Here is a 16,791-nt window from a genome sequence, read left to right on the forward strand (position 1 = left end):
TTTATCTGGACTCTAAGATTTACACTCAGATAAAAAAGTCACTTAAAACTGTCCTTTAAAAGTCTGTTTAATCTATATCCTGAAGGACAAGAAGTGAATTTCAGATTGAAGTAGGTGTCCTTTTGGTTTTGCACTGTTACCACCACTTAGAATCATCTATGTGATGACAAAATCTTTCAGGCCCAAGAGGTCCAACAAACATCCCACAAACTACACCAACAAGTCACCAGCACAGATCACTGAACACAGGGGCAACAACCTGCTCAGGTGAAACTGCACTCGCCCTCAGGGTGCACAAGCACGTAAATAATGCTAGGGAGATGGATTACCCTGAGGAGAGCTCTTCATTGTCCCCTCATGCCCAGGGTACCCCACGGTGCCCATTCTGTACACAGGCATGAGAGATGGAGCTGCAGGCAGGCACAGCAGCAGGGATCCCACACATCTGGGCAGGCTGAGGTCCAGGCTGACAGCAGTTTAGAAACAGGACCTTGAAAAGAGAGGTCATGGAAAAGGCTGTTAACTGAAAATCTAGGCAAAGTCATGGTTGTGCCTCAAGTAACTGGCTAGATTTTCCCCTGGCAGCAGGCTGCCAACTAAATTTGTTACAAACTGCAGCTCCCCGAGGTCCTGCTCCCTCCACAGGGCTGGGTATGACTCTTGCAAGACTGGGTCTATAGCAATTGCTATTTGGGTATCTGAAAGAGAGAAGAAGAAAAAGGTAAAACTAAATCCAAGGATACTATGAAGGCAAATTTTGGAAATCTCATCAAGAATTTTCCCTTCTGCTATTGTCTACCCCACTTTCCTCTTCTAGAGTTATTTCCCCTTGTGTGTAAAACAGTCAGTTTGTACAGTCCTATTGCCCACACCCAGCCTCTGTCATTTAATCAAACCAGGCAAACCCCACCCACGCACAAACAGCAGCACCCTGAAGGACACTGCCGTTTCTATGACACCAACACAACATCTGAAACTTCCTCTTTGTTCATTGAAATGGAGTGCCAGTGCCCAGCCCCCAGTGCTCCTTCAAGGCCCGCTCTTGTGTGACCTAAGGATGCGCACATCCCGCGGTGCAGTGCAGGCTGACAGAGACACGAGTCTGCCCCAAGCAGTGCAGCTCGGATCAGCACAGCAGCGTGACAAAACACAGACCACACACCTTCTGAGAACTCTTCCTTAAACATGGTTTTGTCCCCCCAAGAGGAGGGTGGTGGCTCTGAGCAGGCAGAGAAGCACTGCATGAGAGGGGATGGGGGCTGCGCTGCCGACGGCCCGCAGATGCCGTGCGCGATGCTAGCTGAAGGAAAGGGTCAATCGTTCTCAGCTGTCAACAGCAATGTAAGCAACAAGTTAAATTAGAGCAAGGAAAATACAGCTACACCAAGAGGAAAAAGGCTGTAATTGACAGCAAGTGTGATAGGCAAGGGGCCCCAGAGGCAGAGGAAGCGCTGACTATCGGCCAGCACCATCCCAGCGAGACTTCCCTGTCACTGCCCGCAGGAGGATGGAGCCCAGCCACTGCTCCCTTCCTTTCTGCTCAGATTAGCCATCACAGGCCTTCCCTGCTATGGAAGGGTCTGATCAGCTGCTCCCAGCCACCCCAGAAGAGCACAGAGAGCTGGGTACAGTCTCTTGAGAATTCCACTCCTTTCTTTAAAGTTATTGCAGAAAACCAAGAGAGGGCTTTGGCTTGCCTCTGGCATTCCTTTGGAGGAAACTGGTATTTTGGAGGGATGGCAATATGCAAAGAACTAGCACCCAGACAAGCTGCAGTGTGAAGCTCTGATGTGCCTTCTCTGATGGAAATAAAACCTTGCCAAAGACTGAGTTGCGAGGTGAAACCCTGTCAAAAGACGCATGACCAACCTGCAGACTATTACCCCTGGCCATGCTGTACAACATCCATCCAGAGATTTTTCAGGGGGTGAGAAGCAAAACAGGATCTGATAAGCTCCCCAGTTCTAAACATTTGGCAAATTCTTCTCCTTGCACAGGGTTTTGGAAACAGGAACTAGGTATTTGGTGTATATATATGAAAAGAAAACTTTATGAAAGTTGACATTAGAGCAGACAGGATTTCAGGAGCGAGTATCTGATGGGAGAAACCACCCAGGTCACTGGTTACTTCTGAGGCTAGTGGGCAGAGGGGCCACGTCTGACTAGCTCTGCACACATGGAACCACTCTTCCCATATTCCCATCTATAGTCTGGCTGAGTTAAAAGAATTTACCCTTTCAAAACCATCTAATAGAAACAGCTTATCAGCAGCACCCAACTGCATCCTCAATGCCCAGCAGCTGCAAGAAGAACTAAATCCTGAATTTTAGCAAAGAGGTTGGTTTGGTCTCCCATCAGCAAATCAGATCAGTCAATGAGTCACACTTGGCAAGAAAGGCAAGACCACTGTGAGCCCCATCCCTGACACATGGGAAGGACAAATGTTATGCTGTGGGGAAATATATGTATTTTGACATATTCCTGAATGGAGAATGCATTTCACATCCTTAGATCACATTAGTAGTTACCTGGCAGTTGGATAGATGATCATTAGGCAAAGACCATCAGTGTGAAAGATAAGAATTTGTTAATATGAATGGGGGAGAAAGAGGAGAGAAACTTGAGAAAATAATTGAAGCAATCAAAACACTGCTGAAACATCACTTCACATTCCCAGAACATCTGGCTGATCATGACCTATGGATTTTTTGTGTTGCTGCAGCACTTTTGGGTTTCTCCCATTAATATTCTCACACACCCTGAGCAGAAGCACAACACTCCTGCATGTCAGCAGGTGAAGGAGGAGAGGTGGCTCTCACCTGCCCACACAGTCTCACCAGTGCCCACTCTGACCTGAAGGGTCATGGAAGCCTCCTCACAGACAGGATGTGGCTGGAACATTCCAAACACACTTTGGATGCAGGTATGGCTCCTCACCAGCCTTTCTTCCTTGAAAGCAGCAGAGGTTTCTCTCTTATCTTCCTGGAGCTCTACATACAACTATGTGTGTTGCTTAGCAACAGGGCTTCCTTTTAAGATGCTCTTTTGTAATTTCAAAGCCTCCATGCCAGAAGTTCTTTAAATAGTCTGAACTCACACCAGCTTCCTCCGTTTGGCTCTTTTCCTTTATCTCTGCCTGGTTTCCTTCCATTGCAAGGTTAATATCTGTGTCCAGCCAAACCAAAACCAACAGAAATGCAACTTCCAGCGATCAGTCCAGCTTCTCTGTGTAAGGGCTAAGAACTTCCTTTTCCCCAAAGTCACCCAAGCAACAACCAATAGAGACCAGTAAGGAAAAGGGAAGCTCACAAGCGCTTTAATTCTGATTTTTTTCTTGCTACTCAAGCCAGAACTGTTGCAATTACAAGGTTTCTCTATTTCTCGCTTAAAATCAGGGATTTAAGACTAGTAAAGATCAGTTTGTCAGATTCTGTATTGTTTTAATAGAAGAATAATGATTGGTTACTAATCATTGAAATCTGCATTTTATCTTGGCGTTATAGTGCCTTTACAGTACTATAAAGTACTCCCATGGGAACCAAGAACACTGAGTATTTTGCTTGCTTAGTATGGAACAGAGGCTGAATTTTTGAGACAGAGAAAAGTCTTATTGCTGTTTCAAAGAGTAACAGGGACCTCCAGCACTAAGGTCCTCAAGACACCTTCTAAATTTTTGAAAAATCACAAGCTACTCAAGGAGGGTAACACAGCAGCAGAGTCTGCAGAGAGCACATAGGAGATACTGCCCCTTTAAAGAAGAAACATGGATTAACACAACACCAGTAATTAATCTGTTGCTAATTAAACTTGTCAGCAATTTCCTTCCTACTTAGTGCCTTTGTCCTTTTAGTTTGCATTTGATAGGACTTGACGCAGTTCCACGTGCCCCAGCCATGGCAAATTCAGCTTTCTGGCCACCAGCAGGGCTCAGGATGAAGGCACAGGGCCAGGAAGCCCTGTGTCCCCTGCCCTCTGCAGTCACCACCTGAAAGTTTGTTCATCCTGTTCATCTGCTGAAAAACCAGCCCTGCTGTCTCCTCTGAAGTCAGGGCTTCCAGGGCATGGAGCAGTAGTAGTACCCTGGCTAAGCACCTGCACCACCAATCCTTCTGGAACTCACCACAAATAAAATCCTCTAGAGAACAATCCAGCCATGGGGAGGCCACCAGAGGAGCGCTCTCTTTTTTTTGTTTGGAATATTTCTACCCACACTGCTCGCATCATGTCCATGGTCACACTGTCCCTTTCTGCCAATGGGCATCCAGGTCACTGTCTGTGCAAATGTTTTCTTAAGGAATGAAAGTTTTGCATGGAAGCTGTGATGTGTCTTCAGCAGTAGCCTCAGCCATCAGTCCCAGAGGAAGAAGCTGGTGTGGTGGCAAGGAGGAGGAGGAATCCCTGCCAAGGAGTGGTGGCAACCGGAGGAGGAGGAATCCCTGGGGCAGGGGCATGCTGCAGCTTGGTCCCTGCTACCCAGAAGACCCACTGGGCCAGCTGATGCCCAGCTGGGAGGGCACCACAGGTGCAGTCCTGCAGCTCTTGTTGTGTTCCTAACATCCCCAAGGGCAGGCAAAGGGACATTGCCCACCTGCCCAGAGCACATCCTGCCCTTGTTTAGGATTTCAGATCAATTGCTGCAGCATGAAACAAAGAAGTTTCATACAGTCTGGTAAAGTCTGACATGTTTTACAGCAGCTGTTTCTTCCTGACAGTGATTTATCCTCTTGCTCCATCACTTTGTTTTAGGCTTCTCCTTAGAGTGCAGCCTGTAGCACCTGCTGCACTGGCAGCAAAGCCCATGTAGGTTTTCCTGCTCGGAAATGCAGGTTTGAGTTAGACCAGGTGGTTCTGCTCCTCCACAGCTGCCATGCTTCACCCTTTGTTGTACCATGCAGCCACAGCAGGGAATAGTCACAGCCCAAATTCCACAGCTCCAAGGCAAATCCTGAGTTCTTAACATCCAGCATTCAAACATTTGGATTCCTATCTCATTTGTAATATCAAAGAAAACAACAAATGAGGAAAATCTTGAAATCCATACTTGAAGGAAATAGCTGAAAACTATTTTAATCCTTTGATCCTGTATAGGATTTACGGGTAATTTGGAAGCCTTCCTGTACTGGGTTGCCAATCCCTTTCACTCGAGAGCTTGGGAAGACACAGACATCAACAAGATTTGTCTTTTTAAAAAGAGAATTAGCATCTTATAGGGATTCTGAAGGTACTAAAGTCTTTTTAATATATATTCACAACTCAGTGCACTTTGGTGTTTTTTTTTTTTTTTCTGATTGATTCTCACTTATTCCTACAGTCATTACACATCTTTTTTTGGGTTCATTCAACCTGCAGCATCCCTCTGCCCCTGGGTTTTTGGAGGTGTGGCACTCAGTGATCTGGCTGGGACCCCTTCCTGACACAGGGGCCAGCAATGCCTGGGTCAGTGCCCGGGGCTGAGCTGAGGGACATGCCAGCCCCTCACTGCCACAGGCCCTGCTAGCAGTGACACTCTGTCCCTGATGGGTTTTGGGTGAGGGAAGATCCATCACCTGTGGGCAGACACTGTGTGTGACTCAGGGCATTCTGGTGGCTTTTGTGAGCTGCTGCTCCCGTCCAGTTCAGGATTCCAGTTCAGGATAGGGAACCCGGGGCGCAGCACCCTCCCTGGAGGGCTGTCTGACTGCAGGGCAGGCTAACCGGGGTGCCACAGCTATGGAGGGGCACAGTGGAGGCAGAGCGTGCTCAGCCCTCTGCAGCATGCAGCAGCTCACGAGCATTCAGTGGCAACTACTGAGGTCAATTGTTACTGCTGGTGTTTGCATGCTCCTAAATTTTCCCCATCACCAATACTGGAAAGAGTTTCAACCAAGCACAGAGGAAATTTAATTAGGAGCAGCAACTTACTCTTGAGGCCACTGTCCCAGCAACCCCTGTGACCTGACAGCCACCCTGAATGCAGTGATGGAGAAAAAATCTACCCAGCACTTGGGAACCAGCTTGCAGGAGAGGAGCAGAACTGCGCATGGGAAGTGAGCTAGCCTGCAACAGCCTCAGCTGTGGCTGTCACAGAGGATCTGCAACCTGCCTGAGCCCAGGCTGGCTATCCGCAGCAAAGCCCCCTGCCAACATCAAAGCCCACTCCCACCAGTTGTTACCATAAATTCCTACCCCTCTCCATTTTGCTTTAAAAGCACAAAGATCTAAATTAATCTGATAGGCACACATAATGAATAATTTAAATATCCCTGATCATTAGTCAGTTTTACTAAGCTCAGCAATTACTTTAGCACATGGTGAAGAAGAGGAACTTCAGTCACCCAATATTAATTGCGTAATTTATTCTTCATTATCCAAAGTTTGCTGTTTTGGGAGCCTCAGTACAAGATGTAAAGCTACTAGGAAGAGTCCAAAAGGGGTAACAAAATGGTGAAAGGCCTTGAAGGGAAGCCATGTGAGGAGCAGCAGGATTCACTTGGTCTGTTCATCCTAGAGGAGACTGAGGGGAGACACCATTGCAGTCACAACTTCCTCCTGAGGGGAAGAGGAGGGGCAGGCACTGATCTCTTATCTCTGGCAAGCAGTGACAGGACCCAAGGGAATGGCCTGGAGTTGTGTCAGGGGGGGTTTAGGTTAGATTTTAGGAAAAGTTTCTTCACCCAAGGGTGTCTGGGCATTGGAACAGGCTCCCCAGGGAAGTGGTGGCAGCACCAGCCTGAGAGAGTTCAACAAGAGTTTGGACAACACTGTCAGGCACATGGTGAGATCCTTGGGACTGGCCAAGAGCTGGGCTTTAAGGTCCTTGTGCATCACTTTTCATTCAGGTTATTCTCTGATTCTGTGAAATTGAGATAGGCCCCAGAACTCATTATTTGAATATCTTCCTATTTTCTCAATGTCCCACTCCTTCCCCCCAGTCCACTTCCAAAAAACAAAACAAAACAAACAAACAACAACAACAACAGACAACAAAAAAGCTACCCAAAACTTACTAAAACCAAAAACATCTCTAGAGTTATTCCTGCTTTCTTATATGACACATAAGCTCCATGATGCATAATAACAGGCTTCACTGCACTGCAGCATGAGACAAGATTAGCTTTGGCTCATGCCCTTCTTGAATCAGAGGACTTTTACTCTAAAATACCTCATTCATTTTAAGTTTGAGGGTATGGATGGTCTGAGGAAATATCTATGCCACCAGGGCTCACAGTCTGGAAAAAAATAGGTCCTGGGGTGCAAGTGTGAGCCCAAAGTGCTTCACCCCAGGAAAGCACAGCAGGGATCAGCGGGTGGAGAGGCATCCATCACACCCTGGTTGGATTCCAGGCGTCCATCACTCCTCCATCACTCCCCTCCACCAGCTGGACAGGGGAGAGAAAATATAACAAAGGTTCATGAGCTGACATAAGGACAAGAGAGATCACTCAACAAATACCATTCCTGCCTAAACAGATTGAACATAGGGATATTAAGTAAATTTATTATCAACTAAATCAGAGCAGGATAATGAGAAGTAAAATAAATCTTAAAAACATCTTCCCCCTACCACTCACTCCTTCTCAGACTCTGTTTCCTCCCCCTCAATGGCACAGGGAGTGGGGTTATGGTCAGTTCATCGCCGATTGTTCTTGCAGCTGCTCAGGGAAGGGAGTCCTTCCCCTGCTCCAGCATGGGATTCCTCCCACAGGAGACAGATCTTCATTAACTTCTCCAATGTGAGCCCAACCCACAGACACAGTTCTTCCTGAGCTGCTGCAGTGGGGGTCACTCTTCCATGGAGTGTAGTCCTTCAGGCCCAGCCTGCTCCAGTGTGGGTCCCCCACAGGGTCACGAGTCCTACCAGGACCTGTTCCAGCATGGGCTCCTCTCTCCATGGGTCTGGAGGTCCCTGTCAGGACCCTGCTCCAGCCCAGGCCTCCCACAGGGTCACAGCCTTGTCTCAGACATCCACCTGCTCTGGCCTGGGTCCCCTCCAGGGGCTGCACATGGATCTCTGCATCCCCTGGGGCCTCCATGGCTGCAGGGCCACAGCTGCCTCACCACGGTCCCACCACGGCTGCAGGGGAAGCTCAGCTCTGGTGCCTGGAGCACCTCCTGCCCCTCCTTCACCAGCCTTGGTGTCTGCAGGGCTGTGCCTCTCACATATTGTCACTCTGCTCTTCTCTGGCTGCAATTACATTTGCAGAGTAACTTTTTTTTCCTTCTTAGATCTGTTATCACAGAGCCATTTCTAATGGGCTCAGCCCTGGCCAGGGGCACCTCCATCCTGAGCCAGCTGGAATTGGCTCTGCTGGACATGGGAAGCTTCTGGCAGCTTCTCACAGAGACCATCCCTGTAGTATCCCCCCTACCAAAACCTGTCTGTCCAAATCCAATACACAGGGACACACCAAGCCTTAGCTTTTGAGCATTAACATGGAAAATGGCAGCTAAACAAGAAGCAAACATACCAATCAAATTCTTTCAGAACTGTTTGTGGCCAGCTGCAGGGCAAGCAGGATTTCCAGCAAACACAGAACTGGCTGGGGAAGAGGCAGAGCTATTAGTGGAATGTGGAGACAGCTTTTCAGCTTGTCATTGAGATAAGGTATTTCCTTTGTATACCATAATTAAAGAGGAGGGAATAAAGCCCAGCCAATCAGGTCAGCTCAGAAGCATCCTGGTAGCAAACAAATACAGCAGCAGGGCACTGGCTCTGTGGCCTCTCAGTGCCTGCCAGCCCCAAGAGTCCACCCAACAGGTTTAGCCAAGTGTGCAAAATGGAGCAAACTGCACTTGTGGCAGCTTCCCTCCTGCCTTGCTCACTCCTCCCCTCTCCAGCTGCCTGCAGGAATGAGCTCAGCACGGCTCAGGTGAGCCCTGAAATCAGCTCCAGCTACCAGCACACCTGCGGCCTTTACACACGGTTTCAGAGCCCAAGACCCAGATTTTGTGCATATCCTTAGCACCAGAGAAGCTGAGGTGTCTTCACCTTCCTGGGTGCTGACTGTGATGCACTCCACATGGCATCTGGATTACCTGAGGCTTCCCAATGGAGTACGGGATCTGGATTGGCTCTGTCGGGCTGAGACAATTTTTCTGGGCACAGTAAGTTTTCCTCATGCCTTTCTCTCCTAGGTGGTGGAGAAAGAGTGCCACTTGAGGCAAAAAAGCTGTCAGGCTAATAACCCAGAAAAGAAAGGAACGGAAAAGGCAGGTTGGGCTGTTTGGCCGAGGCTGGAGCTCAGTCAGGGCCCCTCTGGCTGCCGGGCACCAGATCCCCTCCTGCCTGCAGCTGCCACACACACACTTGTCTTAGGGATGGTTAGAAATGCTGTCCCCTTTCAAAAAAGTCATCATTCTCTGTAACCTAAATACAAAAGGAACACTGTAAATTTTCAGATTGAAGTATTGCTTTCTAGCTTTACTCTTTGTACTGCAGTAGTCGTGCATCAGCAACACGATGTTTTTTGCTAAAGTGTAGGCAGAGGTCTTAGAGTCATAGAATGGTTTAGGCTGGAAAAGATCTGTAAGATCATTGAGTCCACTGTAAAGCTAATAAAGCCAATCCAACACTGCCATCTGCCCCCAAAGAACTGTGACTGTCAGCTGGTTAACAAGATTTTGTGCCTTTCCTAAATGATGAATCAAATTTTGTTCAACTCAAATTTCCCATTACATGAAATTCTCTGGTAGTGTGCTACAACCTCATTTGCACTATCCTGTGACAGAGACATTCCAGTCAACATGAACATGAAGACAATTTTTCCTCAGTTTCCACTTTTTAAAATCTGTTCTGCCTCAGAAAAGCATCAGTGAACAGTAACCTGACTATATTTAAAGCAGGCAAGTTCCTGTTTCACTCTGAAACTACTGTTTTGCTCACGCTGAGTTCAGCATGAGCACCCTGCTTTCCAGCCAGCTCTGCAGGTTTGTCTGACCCCTCTGCCCAGCCTTCACTCAGAGAAGGCAGCACGCCCCTCTCCCCATGCCGTGCAGTGGTGTGATTTCCATCTGCTCACTTTCACAGTGCTACCTGTGCCAGCTGCAGAGCACCCTGTGCCACAGGGCGATGGAGGGGAGGGACAGCCCCGTCCTGCCCGGGGATGGGCTGCACACATCTGGGGTAAACACTGACCTGCTGTGTCTGAAAGCTTCCAGTTCCCACAAGATTTATCTTAGGGGAATAGGAAGGTCCTTTCAGAGGAATAGGACAGGTGTCTCAGTGAGTGCTTAGGGACATCAGCCACTGTTTCTCCACCTCCTCACACCTGAGCATCAGGGTACCCTCACACGCTCGCCCACCACGGATGGGGACTTTGGGAGCCCCCCAAAACAGCCCTGTACTTCATCCCACAGAGAGCTTGGAGGATGGGAAAGTTTCCCTGGGGTGTTTAACAGGTATGAGAGATAGACAGAGGAGAGGTATAAGGATTTTACCTCTTGTACTGTGCTCTTCATACAGGAATTTGTACACAGGGGGGATATGATAATGTCTCTATTTGCTACTTGCAATACCACGTGAGAATAGCAAGAAAGTACCAGGGCTTTTCCAGGGGCAGGAGAAAAGACTGACCCAATAAGCTTTTCTTTTTCCTTAATACTTTCTTTTATCTTTGCTTTTCTTCTCTTTTTTTCTTTTATCTATTTTTTTATATTCCAAGTGGGACATGATGGAAAAAAAGGCAATGCTTTTAATTCAGGGAAAAGCAGCCCTATGAAATGCACACCTGGGGCTAATAGCAAATTTCTCATTGAATTAAATCTGCAAATCTCTGAGCACTCAGAGCTGCACAACAGGATCCCCCTTGGGATAGTTTCTCCTCAGTTCATTACGAGAGCCACTCCACACCCTGAAGCATATGGAGAGAGCTTACTTAGCCTCTGCTCTATTTGAATGGCAAAACACAGGCACTCCTCTCATTTACAGCAACAGTTAAACTATTTTTATCTGTCTAAAGTACAGATGGCAGCAGACAGCTCCACAGGGCCTCCTTTGCTTACCACTATTGAAAGCATCACCTTTTCTAGGTCTGTATTTTGTCATTTTTGTAGGTACTGACACAGTATCAGTGCTTCTAGGCTGGGCCCAAGTCCATGTGCTATCACAAGTGTTATCACAGCAGGTTCTGGGCTGGCTTTCTGCTCCCAGGTCATGCCGAGCACCCACGTGTGAGGCGCTCAGCCATGGGCAGCACTGGCTCATCCGTCCCTGTGTGCTCTCTGCCTGGCACTGAGCTCCACCTGGGACCCAGCATGCCGGAGGGAGCCGGACCCTTGAGGAGCTGTGCTGCCCACCCCGACGGGGGACTCTGCGGTGACAGCGCCTCTCCACCACACTGCTGCTGACATCTCTCTGCCCCTGCACTTTCTGCAGCCGTGCAGGCCCACGTTGCTTCCCCAGCACTCCCTGGCACCCTTCAGTTACGGGATTTGTGCTCAAAGGAAAGGAAGACAACGTTCACCAAACCCAGACGGTGGTTTGCAACAAGCACTACTGCTCCTCCCCTTCTCCTGAGGCTAACTGTGTGCAGGTACAGCCCACCTGCCTCTTCTAAGCCAGAGGCAGGCAGAGACGTGGTTTAATCTCAAAATCTCACGGCTGTGCCAGCAGAAGGACCTGAGCCGCACGCACTGCTCCCAGGGCTCACACATGTGCACCCCAGCAAACCCCAACCACGCTCCCGCCCGCAGGGCGCACACCCGCACTGCCCTCCACACGGCGCCGTGGCTCCAGAGCTCTCCTCTCCGGACACACAGCTGCTGCCCTGCTTCCTTCCACTCGCACGCTAGCTTTGTGTCAGATTAAAGCACTCATGCTGGCCAGCTGTGCCATACCCGTGTTTACTTCCCCACAAGATCAACACCTGCACGCTGTGGGGCAGGGAACTGCCAGAGCTGCAGCTCCTACACAGCCCTGGGCAGCCCACCCTCCTAGGCTGGCCCTGAGACACCCAGGACAGGCCATTCCTCTGTCCTTGGGAGGCTGTGGAGGAGCTGGTGCTGCCTGGCTGTGCCTTTGCTTCCCACTGCAGCTGGCAGCTGGGACAGGGCAATGCCAGGAGCATTCCCACACCTCCGCAGCGTGGCAGGCTGTTTCAGGGTGCCAGTGACCTGGGCCTGGTTGGCTTTCATGAAATCAGCAGGCAAAGGCAGGTCAAACACGCTCAGTGAATTTCCCTGGTATCCACAGAGCTTACTTCTCCATGTAATAGATGGATTTATTTTCACATAATACTGAAAAGCCTTTGTAGACATTGTGAAGACTTAGCATATCAGGCATGATCTTTGTCTAGTCTGAGCCAAACATTCCTGCTGTCTCCTCACTGCACTGTGTAACTGGATTAATATCCAATTAATTTGGCCACATTCCTTCTAGAAACATTTTCCAGACATGCTCTTTTTTACTTCCTCTCTGTAAGGTTTACTTAAGACTTCTCTTAGAGCAAGTTTTGTTATAAGATTCATGACATTCACAATTTAAAACTACCTTGTGGGGATCCTTTCTTAAGGATTAATAATTAATCCAGAAGAGTAAACAATCCTCATATGTGCTACATTTGATAAGAAAGTACTGCAGATGAGACACTTCGCATTAACACAAGAGAAATTCAAGGCATTCTTTTAAAAAACACACTCCCCAAAACCCCAGAGCTATGCATTGCAAGCCTTTGCTGAGGCTTCCTAGGGTTTTGGCTGCTGCACTTTAAATAATTCAAAATTTGCTTTGGGTTATTTTGTGGGTTGTGTTAGTTTGGGTGGGGGGGATTGATTTTCCAATGGCATGTTTTCCTATTTATATTCACAGTACATAACTGTATTTCACAGATTACAGAAAATAAAGCTACACCTGGGAAGGCTGAGGAATGAGAGAGGTCTCTATGACTATTTGCCACAACAGAAGTCCTCAATTTCAGCTTCAATGCGGTCCCTTCCCTCCAGAATTCAACTTCTCTGAACTGAATTCTCTTTTCTACTTGGACATAACAAGGTATGGAAGGAGCATCCTCACTTTTGCTCATCACAATCGTGGACCCCCTGTCCTTGTCAGAGACAGAGGTTTCTGGAGCACACCACAGCAGCATCTTCCTGCCTTCACAGGGAAACCAGCACCTTCAGACAGATGGTGAATTTTCCTGCTGGCAGAGATCGATTCACTTGGGCAATATCTCAGCTTCTCCTCTAAGGACAATCATTTACAGTTTTCAATATTGTGCCCTTAAAACTGGAGAAAGACATGTTTGGCCCTTGGAAGTGGCTGGCTTTTTTTATAGCAAAAGAGATTTTCCTGTTAAGTTAGACATTAAATACCTCATGACTCCTGACTCCCACAAATGCCTCCTCACACCCATCCTTTCAGGACAGGTTTTTCTTCTCAGCAGCACCCTGTAATTAAATGTGAACTTAAAAGTACCAGGCAAACATCAGTGAAAAAGACTCTTTTACCCTGGTGAGGGCAACAGATAATGGAGTTTAACAGATATGAGGTGCAGTTTTGTGCGATCACATTACCAGGAGAGTTTGTGAGACAGGCCACTGATGCAGTTTTCTATTGTTTTCTCAAGGTGCCAGATCAGCTGGGAGTATGATGGTGCCTTTCCCAGCAACAGGCAGCTGAAGACAGTAATTCTGACCAGAAACCTGCTCATGTTTCTGTCTGCCACAGCATTTGCTGGCCCATATTCCCTGGGGCATCTTTACACAGACAGGAATAACAAGTATGTTCTTTATTCCAATGACAAATCTTGGCAATCTTAGGTATCTTCATCTTGGGCAGCAACCACACCTCCTCACTGCAGCTTCCTCCCAACTTTCCCACACGACACCTCAAACACTCCACTTTCACATTAACAACACACAAGCAATCTCAGCAGAAGGTGTCCAAGCTCTGCAGAAGAACAGACACATACCTCTCATCCTTAAAGGCAAAGACATTCCCTACACTGAACCTGGATCTTCTCGGTGACATTTCTACAGTTTGGACTTAGTGAGCTGTGCTGACATCCCTGGGGCCCTGGTGGGGATCCAGGACTCCACAGCTCAGACCTTTTGGCTGGGAACATTTTATGGTGTGGAAAAGGAGCGCTACATAAGCCCAGATATTTCACAAGGCCTCTGTAGTGTCTCTGTCAAGGGTCTCCATCTGCAGTTATGGCATCTCAGAAATCTAAATGCCGACACATTTCAGAGCTTAACCAGGCTCCAAAAGCTGGACCTAACCCAACCCCACATCCATGCACTGCCCCCTGCCATCAGTGGTATGAGCTTGCTGGAGGAGATGGTTTTCAATGCAAGATGCTTTGAGCAGCCCTGCACATCAGCTCTGCTGCCTTCCCCTCCCTCACCCACCTCCACATCCAGGGAAACTCACAGGTTCTGCAGCCAGGCTCTGGCTATTTGGAGAAACTGGCAAAGCTTCAACATCTAGATTTAAGCCAGAGTCACTTTGAAAGTTCTGATGCTCTAGCAAAGCGGTGAGAGCTTTGAGCAGACTTTGTTACCAGAATCTGAGCCACAGCATACACCTCCATCTCCAGGAATGCTCATTTAGGACAGTGCTAGCCTAGAGCTGCTGGACTTACCCTTCACTCCTCTCTATGTCAACACCTTACAGAGCCCTTTCCAAAATCTCCATCTCTAGCAAGTGCTAGAGATGATCTTTCCTCATCCCACATTAATACCAGCATTCAGCATGTCTTTCAAGGTTTGAAAAACCTCATGTTCTTGGACCTTAGTCAAAATAACTTTGATTTGGGGATCATGCCAAAGGACAAACTGTTCCAACTACTATCCAATTTAGAGGTGCTAATCCTGTAATGCATCCTGTGAACTAACATCAGTAGATAACCAAGTATTTCACAACCTCAGGAAGTTACAGCATGTAGATCTGAATTACAACAAGTTTACTGCATTCAGCACAGATGCATTTTCAAATCCCAAGAGTACCAATCTCAGCAGTGTCCATAACAGGACGCACACTGTATCAAATGTCCAGCTAGTGCCCCTAGATGGCCACTTGATAATCAAATTAAGCTACGACCTTCTAGACTGCTCCTGGTCTAAGATTGATTTAATCACTTAGTACAAGCAATATCTGAATAAAATTGACGACCCTGAAAGAACAAGGTGCTCTGAACTTAAATTTCTAGCTGGGTTCAGCTGGCCACCATCTGACTCTCCTGTGGGAAGGACACGTCAGGAATCATTGCAGTTGTTTATCCTGTAGTGCCATCTTCATTTGGGGTGTTCACTGTTTCAAGCAAAACTACTAGCAACTCTACGTCTAGGATGGGGACACAGAAAATATCTACAGTAACTGTATTAAGCTGAACAATACCTCACTGGTTTTACTTGTGACATGTATTTTCTCGACTTTTTGAATATCCTTTCTACCTGTGCTAAAACTTTTAGAAAAATGATGAAAAAATTAAAATAAATAAATTATGACCTGAATCTTGAAATTTAATAACTTATCTTATAGAGAAGTCCCTGTTGAACTCAATGGCACACCTGTTGTACCAATACTGTGGCTAATGCACTTGGAAAATTTAACAGCCAAAATACTAACTTCCCTCTCTTTAAAAAAGAAAACCTCACCACCACCACCACTCCCAAAAAGAGGGAAAAAAACCCCAAGCAAATATCCTAACCAAGACTCACCCAAACAAAAAAGCCCAACCAAAATCCCCAACCAGATTCCACCCTCTATCTGGGTGGCAGTATCTAGCTGGCAGTAGTGTAACCCACTCTGCAAAAAACCACAAAAAACTAAAAAACAACCACTACCTGTGAAGAACAGACAGATTTATGGTTATACAAGACATGCTTGCGGGACTTGCAGAAACAGCATTTATCACCTCTGTGAGTTTTAAAAAAATATTTCTTTAAAATACTTTTGATCCTTAGAGAATTCCTGGTAATTGAAATTCGGTCTATCCATCTTTCAGCCTGAGGCAGGCCCTGCTCCTGTGCTGTTTTCTAAACTCCACAGTAGGTGACGACAGAATGATCTTTCACCGTAAAACTGTAGATTTGTGGGTCTAATCTGTGGGTCCAATGCTCTGCTTGCTTGCACAGGGCAATGCCGACAGGTATGAGCCTTTGCCAGCCTGGAGTGGACTGCTCCTTTCAGCTGCAGCCCAGGTGAGAAAACCAGAGGCTGCAAAGGGAGCAGAGCACTGGACAACCTCATCCCACAGGCGCTCCTGGTGTCAGCAGCTACTTTGTGCTGCTCCTGGTGTGCATCCCTGGGTGAATTCAGAGACAATGGTCCCTGCTGCAATTGATATGCAGCAACTAGGCAGGAATAAAGACTTATTTATATAAAGCCAAATTGCTTTCTCTGCCGTCACATGTGAATAAACCCAGAGTAAGGCAGAGTATGTGCATTCGACCAGGATCTAATGGGAGCTTGCCAGGTCTACTCATCTCCCTGTACCACCATAAAGTCATTTATGCTTACTTGGTACTTCTGTAACAGGCTTACCTTGATGGGCAGACAGAACTTTGCTGGTGGTACGACCCTCCTGTCTCCTGGAACATGCACCACGGGGAGCTGGCCCAGTACCACTCCTGCTGCGTCAGGCTGGAGCTGCTCTCAGAGATGTGGGAGGCCAACTCTTTCCCAACACGGAGTTCCCATGCAGAACTCCACATTCAGCTTCAGCTACTGTCCAAAGGCATTTCCTCAACATTTTCCTCTCTAACATGCTGACGAGCTAAAATTTTAAAGGTTCCTGCTGGACTAGAAAGTTTTTGCTCATTTCTGATGATACTGCTGACAAGATCCCAGATTGATCTTCTCCAGTAAGAAAT

The 16,791-nt window shown here is 47.5% G+C and overlaps 1 protein-coding gene across 1 annotated transcript; it reads left to right on the forward strand.

Annotated features, from left to right (window-relative positions):
- Positions 1 to 1,185: 1,185 nt before the first annotated feature.
- Positions 1,186 to 15,202, forward strand: CD180 (CD180 molecule). The gene is given in 12 exon segments (XM_058824403.1): positions 1,186 to 1,341; positions 12,865 to 12,919; positions 12,922 to 12,967; positions 13,542 to 13,676; positions 13,678 to 13,744; positions 13,746 to 13,806; positions 13,809 to 14,288; positions 14,291 to 14,431; positions 14,434 to 14,523; positions 14,526 to 14,626; positions 14,629 to 14,790; positions 14,792 to 15,202. Coding segments are annotated over 12 exon segments (1,905 nt in total).
- Positions 15,203 to 16,791: the final 1,589 nt, after the last annotated feature.

This window comes from Ammospiza caudacuta, chromosome Z (assembly GCF_027887145.1).
Source record: "Ammospiza caudacuta isolate bAmmCau1 chromosome Z, bAmmCau1.pri, whole genome shotgun sequence".
NCBI classification, from domain to species: domain Eukaryota; kingdom Metazoa; phylum Chordata; class Aves; order Passeriformes; family Passerellidae; genus Ammospiza; species Ammospiza caudacuta.